The 11,961-nt window shown below is 32.0% G+C and overlaps 1 protein-coding gene across 6 annotated transcripts in view; it reads right to left on the bottom strand.

Moving 5' to 3' along the window:
- Window positions 1-3,105: 3,105 nt before the first annotated feature.
- LOC130668628 (ecdysone-induced protein 74EF) overlaps window positions 3,106-11,961 on the bottom strand; it is a 71,959-nt gene continuing 63,103 nt past the window's right edge. For all 6 annotated transcript variants that reach the window (XM_057470990.1, XM_057470991.1, XM_057470994.1 and 3 more), the window contains one exon: window positions 3,106-5,276. In XM_057470990.1, coding sequence (XP_057326973.1) covers window positions 4,726-5,276 — 551 coding nt within the window. In that variant the 3' untranslated portion in view covers window positions 3,106-4,725. The remainder of the gene's footprint in view (window positions 5,277-11,961) is intronic.

Below are 11,961 nucleotides of genomic sequence, written 5' to 3'. Positions count from 1 at the left end.
ATCAGACAGATTTAAAATTCAAAATAAATAGAGAAATAATTAAAAAAAAAATATTTCGAAAAAATGCACTTATTAATTTTGAATTTTTTTAAATGCGCATTTTTTCAAAATGTTTTTTTTTTAATTATTTACTCTATTTATTTATAATTAAAAATTTGTCTGATGTCTGATACATTCACGCGCACTTTGTTTTTCATTAATTTAGTTTAGATTTATATTTATATATATATCTAAATTTATATAATATAATTTATTCAAATACACGTAGTAATATATCGCTTCCAAATATTTGCGTATTAAAATTTATCATTTATATTTTATTTTTATAATTAAAATTTATTAAAATCTCTTAATCTTTTTCAAAGTAATATATAATTGGGTCAAGGGAACATGACATATATTTTTTTTATTTTTTTTTAAGTACTGACGATGAGACAATGAGAGTATTATCGTGATACGTATAAAGGATTTTGTTTTTTTTTAATATTTGTTATTTATTATTATTTTTTTTTTATAAAAGGCAACATGTCTTTGTAATTATATAAAGGCAATTTGCTTTGTATCATTAGTATGTCTGGCGTCCCGGAATATATTCATTGTTATGCTGATTTATTTATTTACTTTTTTTTTTTTCTATAATTATAATAATTATTATTTTCTTCACGACTATCCGTATAATTTTAGTAAAAAGATATTTTCAAAAAATGCGTGGGATCGTCACAGGCATTATTGGCAGCATTTAATCACTGTACAGTTTTTTTTTTAATTATAAAATTTAATTCGTTTGTTGGATTATAAAATTGAAAAAAAAAACTGAAGTGTAAATTAAATTTAAAAATTTTAATTACAAAAAATAAATGAAACAAAACAGTTTAATAATTAAGAGAGCACTAATGAGCTTTACACGTTTTTCATACCCAATTACGTTAATTTATGATTATTATTTAAAATAAGTTTTACTTTTTTTCGTAGGTAACACACACTGGGTACTAGGGTGGTCGTTAAAAATTTAATTTTATCAGGCGTATAAAAAGCTTCTTAGTGAAAAAATACGTGGGGATTTTGGTTTTTTTTTTTTTTTTTTAAGTAAAAAGACCACGTGCTCGCGGACAATCAAAATTCATTTTTCGATACAACCGCGGTTTTTTTGAAATATCTCATGAAATATGCAGATTAAAGGAAAAAACCATAGGAACAATTTTGTAGGAAATTGAATTTTCTACAAAAAAGGTCATGTACATTTTTTTAATAAAATGTGTATTTACGAAGAGATTTTAAAAAAACTTTTTTAGACCTTATCAATTGAGCATTCAAAAGATTACGAATGGTAAAATTTACGTTTTGTCTTAAATATAGACAACTTCGTAACTCGTAACATGAATCTGCTTGTTATAGTTTTTATATACTTAGAAAAATTTTATTTTAAAAATTTGTAATCCTTAAAACGCTCCATTCATAAGGTCATAAAAGTTTTTTAAAAATATCTTCGGAAATACACATTTTATAAAAAAAATAAATATGACCTTTTTTGTGCAGAATTTAATTCCCTACAAAATTGTTCCTATGATTTTTTCCTTTAATCTGCATATTTCATGAGATATTTAAAAAAAATCCGCGATTGTATTCAAAAATAAATGATACTGAAGTTAGCGGACGTCTAATAATTTTTGGATTTTATTTTAGACGGTAAATTAAAAAAAAAAAAAATTTGAAAAAATTGCACCTGTAGTTTTTTAAATTCCCTACAAGTGCATATTTTTAGTTTTTATTTTTTTGTAATTTATCCGCTGGAAAAAAAATCCGAAAATTTTTAATTATCTGTTAACTTCAGGATCATAAAAATAAACTGACACGTGATCTTTTTACTTAAAAAAAAAAACCAAATTCCCCATGTATTTTTTCACTAAGAAGCTTTTTATGAGACGTCTGAAAAAATTACATTTTTAACGACCACCCTACTGGGTACGTTACGTATCCAACAATATATTTATTTACTTTACAATAATAATTATTATTATCATTATAAAATTTAATTACGTCTTAATTTGTCTTTACATTAAACAACAATTAAAACTATGATAGATATCTTAATATTTTCTTTAATGATACTTTGTTTTATATACAAAATTGTTACTATGACATATTATAATTATTAATTATATTAATATTATTTAATTATGTTTACTCTTAAAAGCTCACAACGCGCGCCAGTGCGTGAATAAATAATATAATAAACTTTATTAAATGTTATAATTTTATTATTACTCATTAATTAATTAAATAATTAATATTTATAATATTACAATGTCCCAGGTTGATCAGGGAGAGGGTAACGCACTAATTAAATTATTGGCTTCGGTATAAAATCATGGAAGCTGTTTGTTTATTTTATTTATTTATTTTAAAATGTGCGCTGGTCAATGAAAATTTAATATTTCATATCAATAACTTTTTAAACAATTAATCTGAGCATTGGTCAATTATGAGATTGGTACAAATGTTGTACTTTGACAATATATATTTATATCTTTATTTATATATAGTAATAATTCAATAATAATTATTATAGTAATATTATTAATGGGTATGTTAATACCCACAAGAGTCATATATGTAGTTTATATGCATCCTCGTCCTTGATCCCTGATGTGGTGTAATACATCTCACAGAGACACATCGACACTCACTGATTTAATGACATAACATACAATATATATTTATATTATATATCATATACTATTATATAATATTTTAATAGAACTTACTAAACATGTAATTTGTTTTCTTTTTTTTTGTTTTTTTGTTTGCAAGGTTAAAGATCTAGTACTTGATCAGGGAACTAGTAGATCACTTCATGAATTTGTATATATATTTAGTAAATATATACTGTAAAAATAGCGGTGTAGAAAAAATTCTACGTATAGAAATTTGAAAAAAAAATTTACTAGTAGATAAAAAAATATAAAAATTTAATGAATATTATCTGGAGGTAATTTCCATTTTGCTGTGTACTTATTTATGTTATACGCAATTTATTTAAAAATTATACAATTTTACGCCCAATTTCAACCAATAATTTAATTAATTAATGAAACTACTTAGTGAAAATATTCACAGTTAAATATTATGATACTGAAGTTGGCATGATTCTGAAAGTGACAGACAGTTAAAAATTTTCAAATTTTGTTTTCGAGGATTTAATTTAAAAAAAAAAAAAACTTAAAATATGCACATGTAGAAAATTCAAAAAACTACACGTGCAATTTTTTCAAATATTTTTTTTTTTATAATTTATCGTGTAAAAAAAAAGTCAAAAATTATTATTCAGTATCATAAGTTAGCCGACGTCTAACAATGTTGGGATTTTTTTAAGAACAATAAATTATAAAAAAAAAAAATTGCATCAGTAGATTTTTTAATTTTCTACATGTGCATATTTTTAGTTTTTTTTTTTTTTGAAATTGACATTGAAAAAAAAATCCAAAAATTTTTAATCATCTACTAATTTCAGGATCGTAAAATACTTCAAACACCGAAAATTTCAATACCTACACCGCGTGGACTTACCCCGTTTTTTTTACAGTGTAGATATTATTCAAATACTCGAGTAATCGGGTACTAGTTTCCTGATCGGGTACTAAGTCTCATACCTTATTATTTATTTTTTAAATATAATAATATTTACAAAAAATTTAGATTGTATTTTTTAATTATAATTTTTTTTTTTAAATTTATCCGACCAATAACAAAACGAATTGCTCAATAACATTCTTGGACCTCTTGTACAGTTAGCCAGCACCAGCTTTTACCTTTTAATTAATATCCCATTTTTAAAATTTGTTTTTTAAAAATATACAGTGTGACCCTCCCTGAGCTCTTGGCTCCGCACATGGCGACACTCATTCGTACAGATATTTATATTTTCTTTTTTATTTATTTATTTATTTATTTAAAGACATACGTCCACACATTCTGCCCTCTTTCCCGAAAAGCGCATTTTTTTAAACCATTTCACAGCCCACATTTCTTTATAATTCACAACTTTTTTTTTCCCCCATATCAATCTTTAATTTTCCTTCCCAATAACAATTTTTTTTATACTTTTATTTATTATAAAATTATTAAATGTACAATAAATAATTTAGAACTTTAAAAATTTACAATTTTTATTAAAAATTCTATACAAGTTAAGTAAATTGCCAGTTTTTTTTTTTTTTTTCCTCATAAAAATTACAACAGTACGAGCACCATAATTTACCGTACGACTTAAAAGTCTATAAATTTTATAAATATACAAACATTTATACGTCAAAAATAATATCATTTGAAAATTTATAATTTTTCTAAAAATTTATTGTCCCGTATCCAGACAAAATAACTGCGGGTTTAGTAATCTTGCTTGTGAAAATGTTACTAATAATTACAATTGTCAAATTATTTTTTTTAGTACGTAAATAAACAGTATAATTAATAATTATGATGATAATAACAATAATAATAAAATTAATAATAACAAATTAATGGAGTCAGAGAGGGTACAACATTTAGCGTTGAGTTGCATCAATATGTTGACACTATTTGGCAGGAAGAGCTCGACACAACCAAATTAATTTACAAAAATTAATTTATCCAATTAATATTAATAATAATAAGATAAAATAATAATTAATTAATTAACGAATAATTATTATTATCAATTAATAATTACTTAAAAAAAGCCTTATCTCACGCTCCTGTACAGTCGATCTCGATTATATCTTTTGGTACATCAACAAACTGGTAAACCAGCCTCTGTCCATCAACTTTAGCCAAAATACCCCGCTGATAATAATATCTGAGTGCCCGGCCCATGGTTTCGTAATTCATGTCTGGTTTATTTTTATGCAGGCCCCATAATCGAGACACAGCTTTGCTGTCAACAAGTTTGAAGACTCCTCTTTCACGATTCGTCCACTTTATGTACCGTGGACAGTACTCTCGATCTTGCAGTAACTTTAGTAAAAATTCCCACAAATAAGTCGTCGATCCTTCGCGTGATTTTCTCTTGACCGTCGCGCCCTCGCCCTGTCGCGCTTTCTTCAGTTTATTTTTTTTAGCACGGGGTGGAAACCCGAGCTCCAGAAGGTACAAATCGTCGGACACAGAACTCGTCGCTGCTTGAATAACACTCGTGGGTACGCCACCGGGTCCTCGTGGTGGACTTGGAGTACAAGGAGCTGCAAATTGTCCATTGCCGGCGTACATCGAGTTTACGTAACTATTGTAGCTTTCCGTTACTGTAAAAGATGAAACATAAAATTATTTAAATAAAATAAATATGAGTGTGTTATTTATGGGCCGTTTATTTAAAACAGTCAGACACTGGCTAAAAAATTAGCGGACGTAAATAAATTTTTTGTTCGAGATAATAAAGACAAAATAGCTGATAAAAATAACAACGAAGTAGTTATGGTGGATAGGTGGATGGACGTCGATGGAGAACACGATTGGTGATCTCGTGGGAGCAGAAGACCGAGGATATAAGCATGACGAGTGAGAAGGGAAACACGCGGGGCGTGAAGAGTGAAGAGAACTGTCTGGTGCAACACACAAGCTAAAGACTGCATGTAGGATAGCTTAGCAGACTACACTGAAAGCTGTATATAATATGATGATAGAGGACTGACCCGAGTCAAGGTTGTATGGTGACGGCATCAAGTTTTAGTGCATAATGACAGCGTTTTATGAGGCCACGGTTTCACTCGAGCGTACTGTGCGCAAAAGGTGCACATATCCATATGTATCTGTACTATCTTCCGCTTAGCTTGTGGAAGATTTTAAATTTAAATAACTTTTTTAAATACTAAACTGTCCAGTGTAAAAAATTTGCGGAGGGAACGTGGATTAAATCCGGAGTAAATACGGAGCGGATGACTATTTATTTATTTAATCCCTTCGGAGTAAAATTTATTTTAATATTGAAACTCCGAATCGAAGTAAATGTGGATTTAAATAAAATCCAGATCACTCCGCTGAAAAGAAAAATTTCTTATTTACTCCGAATGACGGAACGGATTCAGATTGAAATAAAATTCATAATCGCTCCGAATTCACTCCCGATTTTTTACAGTGTAAAAAAACGGGGTAAGTCCAGACGGTGTAGGTGTTAAATTTCAACACCGAAAGCGGTGTTAAAATAATACCACCGTCGGTGTTGAAATATTTTATGATCCTGAAATTAGGAGACGATTAACAATTTTTTGATTTTTTTTTTTCAACAAATCAATTCCAAAAAAAAAAAAAAAAAAAAAAAAAAAAACTAAAAATATGCTCATGTAGAAAATTTAAAAAACTACAGGTGCAATTTTTGAAATTTTTTTTTTCTTATAATTTATTGTTTTTAAAAAAATCCAAAGATTGTTAGACGTCGGGTAACTTCAGTATCATAATATTTAACTGTAAATATTTTTTACTAATTCAATCACTACAGTTATACAGTAGTTTTATTAATTAATTAAATTATTGGTGGTTGAAATTGGGCGTAAAATTTTGTAATTTTTAAATAAATTGCGTATAACATAAATAAGTAGATAGCAAAATTGAAATTACCTCCAGATAATATTCATTAAATTTTTATATTTTTTTATCGACTGTAATACATTTTTTTTTCTAATTTCTATACGTAGAATTTTTATACACCGCCAAATTACACCGCCTACACCGTTGTTATTTTACTTTAACACCGCTCTTTTTACAGTGTATGTATCTGTACACTTCCGCTTTGCTCAGTGTAAAATTTAAAATTGAAATAACTTTTCAAAATACTATTAAGTACAACCCTCATGTATATGAGAGAAGAACTAAACGGCAAACAGCGAACGTGAGAGATGCGCTTTTAGTTTAAAAAAATCCAAAAAAACTACAAGATATCCTGGTGAATTCTTGGTGCATCCCAACTATATAACGTGTGTATGCATGGTTGGTCTAAAAATACAAGAGAACTGTTGTCTTCTTTCTCTTCCTTGGTTTCTTGGTCTTGGTCTTGGTCTTAGTCTTGGTCTTATTCTTTATCTTCAAGCTTATGTACTTCGTAGTCTTCTTCCTCTTCTCGTTCTTCAGCTGGTTCTTTTGGCTGCAGACCCCAGGAGCGTAAAGAGAAACGAGTTGGATATTTTATGTTGCAAGTTTTATTATTACTCTTCAAGGCAGCAAACCGCGACTAGTGTTATGTATAATGTGTTGCCTGAGTAGAGCGGAATGAGTTATTGCTAGATGAGTCAATCGTAGACCGTTGTCTAGGATAAGAGTGGGAGATACTGACTTGTCTACTCGCTCTCTGGCTTCACTGACCTACACCACTATCAGTGACGGCGATGAGGTAAACCGAGGCCATTGCAAACTCGCTATCACTTACTACGCATTATTATTTATCATCATCATCATCATCATTACCAAGACTACATATGCTTGTATATATAATAGACACTTAGACTTAATAGCATTTCAATGCCGTTCAATAAAAGATCTAAGAAATATTTATTAAAAAAAGATAATGGAGTAAAATATAATTGAGCCGATTGCAAGCTGCATGGGATCAATTACCCGGTAGTCTTTCTTCCTGACAGTCATGACAGGAAGTTTAGGCGAATGTGAAACGCGTAATGGAATCAGAAGGTTAAAAATATATGTCCATGTGTGTGTATGTGTGTGTGTGTGGAATTAAAATGGGGAGTCTGACAAGCGCAAAGACTAGTATAGTATAGAGTAAAGGAAAGAGCAAGTAAAAAAGTTTTTAAAAAAAGTAAAAAGGTAGATGAAGAGAAGGAAGAGTGACGCAGGCAAGTAGAGTGGAGGCCGAGTCGTTTATTTTGCGAGAATTTGCGCTAGCCTCGCGACCGGAAGTACAAGTATAGCAAAGGCGGGGATTGTACCAGTCGATAAATGTAGGAGAGGAGCCCGCTTTAGGAGGAAGAACACGCGGAGACGAAAGGGGATCTGGGGAATGATCTGGTGAGGACGGTGGGGATTCCAGGGACACGGCAATCTTACGAGTTAAACTCCGACTCGGCTAGCAAGACGAAGAAAGACGACTACCAAGACCTCGGTGTAGACTGATGCTTAAAGAAAGGGTTGTGTGTAAAAACACCAGCCACTAATATAAGTAACACTGGATGCTGCTGCGTAGATGTTGGGTATTACCGGAATTCTTACAAATATTTATAAAATAACAATCGATAAAAATAACAATAATAAAAAACATATTTTTAAAATAAATATATATATGTATGTATTATTGGGTTTCTTATCATTTTTACTTGTCTGTAGTTTGTACAGCAAACCTCGTATCCGCAATTACCAATACACTCAACACCCGGATGCTTCGGATCTGCAGTCAGAGTCGGCAGCTTTGGCGTATCAGTGTAGTGGTGGTATAGAGGTATCTTTATCCTCAACTCTTAGAATAACTCAAGTGTTTATTTTTTAAGAAAATAATATATAAATATGTATTGGACTGATGGTGGGGGCTCTTGAGGAAGTTTTTTTTATAATTTATGTATGTACATACTGAGAACCGAATAAAGTTGATTGACATTCGCATATATGTTGCGCACACCCAATAGCAATTAGGAAGAGGAAGATTAGCGGATTTAAGTGCGGGAACTATCATGTGTGATGGCGTAAAGAGTCTTCTTTTAGTACGCACACATATGTATAGATATATATACAAATGCACATGATATTCCATTGGTATATTATATATATCGGGTGCATAGAGAAGAGCAAAAGAGACAGAAGGGAGTAGAATAAAGATGGAGGCCTAAATGAGAGAAGGGGAGAGTTGACCTTCAGCTGCGCCGGGAAAGTCAGCCAGTCACTGACCGACAGACTAACTTAACAGCTCTATCCTTCTTTCTTGCTCACTTGCTCTTTCTTTCTACTCTTCTCTCTACGCCGATTCGCAACTGCTAGTCTGATGCACCATACGCGCACATCCACCGTTCTTTCTTTCCTTATTTTTATTTTTATTTGTCTCTCCGAAGTGTGTGCTGTGGTGGACTGCTGCTGCTGCTGCTTTGCTCGGTTTCTGTCTTCCTTTTACTTGCTAAGCTCACCACTCGACCCGCATCCCCGCGTCTGCTCCTATCCCGCGAGCCAGCATCCGCAACTCGTGCACCTTCATCATCAACTAAACCTTCCTCTGTGCACTTTAATCCCCGACTTGTCTATCTCTCCTTCCAATATCTCTGTCTCTCCTTTAAATATCTCTGTCTCTCCCTCAAATATCTCTGTCTCTCCCTCCAATATCTCGGTCTCTCCCTCAAATATCTCGGTCTCTCCCTCCAATATCTCTGTCTCTCTTTCCTCCTTTTATTTATTATTATTATAATTTATATAAATACACAACATATATGCATATATATGTAAATTGACAATTATTCATCAGCTCTCAATAATAAAAATACTTAATTCCGAAATAAACTAGTATTGATATTAATAAAAAATAAAACACAAGTATACTGATAAGAAAAAATGAAATAAAAAATATAAAGTTATTATTGTAAAAAAGTTTAAGAGGAAAAAAACACGTAGACACGTTTCGTCTTCCTCGTTTCATCTTTATTTTGCTGATTTCACTTTCTTAAAGCTGTTCTCTGGTGATAAGACCTCCTATCCACAATCCGCGACTGGCTTCCTTTGCGAGCCGATGACGTCACGGTTTGCAGGCAGCAAACCCCCACCCCACCCCTGGCATATCAACTAATTCTTCTTCTTCTTCTTCTTCTTCTTCTCCGTCTACTTCTACTATGCTAGTAGTCTACACTAGACCAATACAAGACTAGTATAACTCAATGGGTCTACATATAATACAGAGTCTAGGTCTGGGTCTAGGTCTGATTCTTGTCTAGGTCTAGGCTACTAACACATGCCGGTGGCGTTAAGTGCGTACGAGTTGTGCGTACGTATTTCATTACTATACGTGTCTTTGTCGTCATTGTGCTAAGAGTTGTTAAATAAATAGTCGTGTGTCATGTCACCAACGCATCAATTTATCACCGTGACATTGTTATTATTGTTTGTGCACCACAACTGTAATTATTAATACCACGACACCTGTCTTTGTTTTGTAATAATTTTATATACATATATACATATATATATATACGTAAGTAAAGTAATTAATGAGAGTGAGAGAATAAGAGAAAGTAGGTAGAGGCTTACGTGACGTACGCGCATTAAACGCGGATATAAGTACATATTAAATATATATATATATATGTATGTATACTCGGTCTCGGTCTCGGTCTGTATTATCTGTATCTTACTTTACTGTACATTACATTTAAAGTTAACTTGCGCATTATATATTTAGAAACTTGGTGTTGAAGTTGTATCGTGTGTGAATCTACACATGGATGTAAGAAAGAGAAGGAAAACTTTGCGGAGGAGGTTTTAGTCTCAAGTTAAATAAGAATGTACGGAGTAAAAATGAAAACTTAAATTTATTTACGTTTATTTATAGAGTACTATCATGGAAACTTAACCCTTTGAGACATACAATTGCGCGAAAACCGTGAAACTTTAGTTAGATACTAAGTAGTATAGATAAATGTATGTATATATGTATGGATGTATGTATATGCGGGTAAAAGAATAAAGTGGATAGCATCAGCCGCGACGAGATCCGTTCCCCAGGCATAGCACATATTATACCGGAAATGAATAATTTTATACAGTAATTTTATATTTTTTATTCGCCCTTGGGTGTATGGTTTTAAAATAAATTAGCAGAAGGGTTAAATGTTAAGGATAATAAAAATGAATGTTGTTGTTATTTAAAAATTTATGTATTGAGAAAAAAATAAAAAAGAGGAAACGAGTAAGTAAGTAAGTATGTAAATGGTTGATAATGAAATGAAATATATACGGATGTGGGACAGAGTGTGGAGCGAGGAGAATATAAGAGAAGAGAAGAGAAGAGAAGAGAAGAGGAGAGAATAAGAGTAAATCTGGAACGATCGGCGGGGTAAGGTGGTGATGCTGGTGGTGTAGCAATACAAGGGCGGAGAAAAAAACGTTTGAGAGCTCAAGATATAGAGAGAAAAAGACAGAGAGAGGGGGAGTGGTGCAAGCAGTTGCCACTGCCTAGCCATTGGATCTGATGCTTCGGGAGTTAGTCGGTGAAGCGGAGTGCGGCGAACGGGGAAGGGGCAGACGGGGTGAATTGCCGGCGACAAGGTCACCGTCTATACCTCTATACTAAACTAAATAAAAACGACGACGACGACGATGCCTCCTCGTTGTTGCCCGTGTATTATACATACTTGCACGACACTCTAGTCCGAATGTGCCAACGCACTACATACGTGCAAACACACACACACACACATTCATACATGTCCATGGCATGCATACAGCCAGTTCTCTACTCAGCGTCCGGGAACGTCCGCACGATTTAGCTGACCGTGTGTGTGCAAGTGTGTGTTTGTGTCTCGTCAGATGCACATAATGGAATGAGGAAAGTGACACTCAGCGTTAGCACTGAGGAATTCGGTCATTAACTACTTATCACTCTTGAGCAAAAAAAATAAATTTATATTTATATTTATGTTTTTATGATGAGTTTAGAGCGCGAAGAACAAGAAATAAGATAAATAGCTCGAGGAAAAAAAAATAAATTATTTAATGGATGAATAGTTTTTTTTTTCACGCGAGAACATTCGCTGCAAATAGATGATACGTGAAAACGGAGTTGATTTACTGCACGCATACGGAGCAGCATCAGTCCTTGAGGGAAATAGTATTTCATTCGCCGTATGCACATACTGTATTTCTATCACTTGAGATTATTGTTATATATATTTTATTATACTAAATTTAATATATTTCAGTGGCCGTTTAATCGACACGGGTCCCCGTTACCCTCTGCTCGGAACTATCGATCGATCATTCATACATTCGCAGTCAGCATGTCCGGTCTGA

This window comes from Microplitis mediator, chromosome 5 (genome assembly GCF_029852145.1).
Source record: "Microplitis mediator isolate UGA2020A chromosome 5, iyMicMedi2.1, whole genome shotgun sequence".
NCBI lineage: Eukaryota > Metazoa > Arthropoda > Insecta > Hymenoptera > Braconidae > Microplitis > Microplitis mediator.
This window is presented reverse-complemented; position numbering and strand designations above follow the sequence as displayed.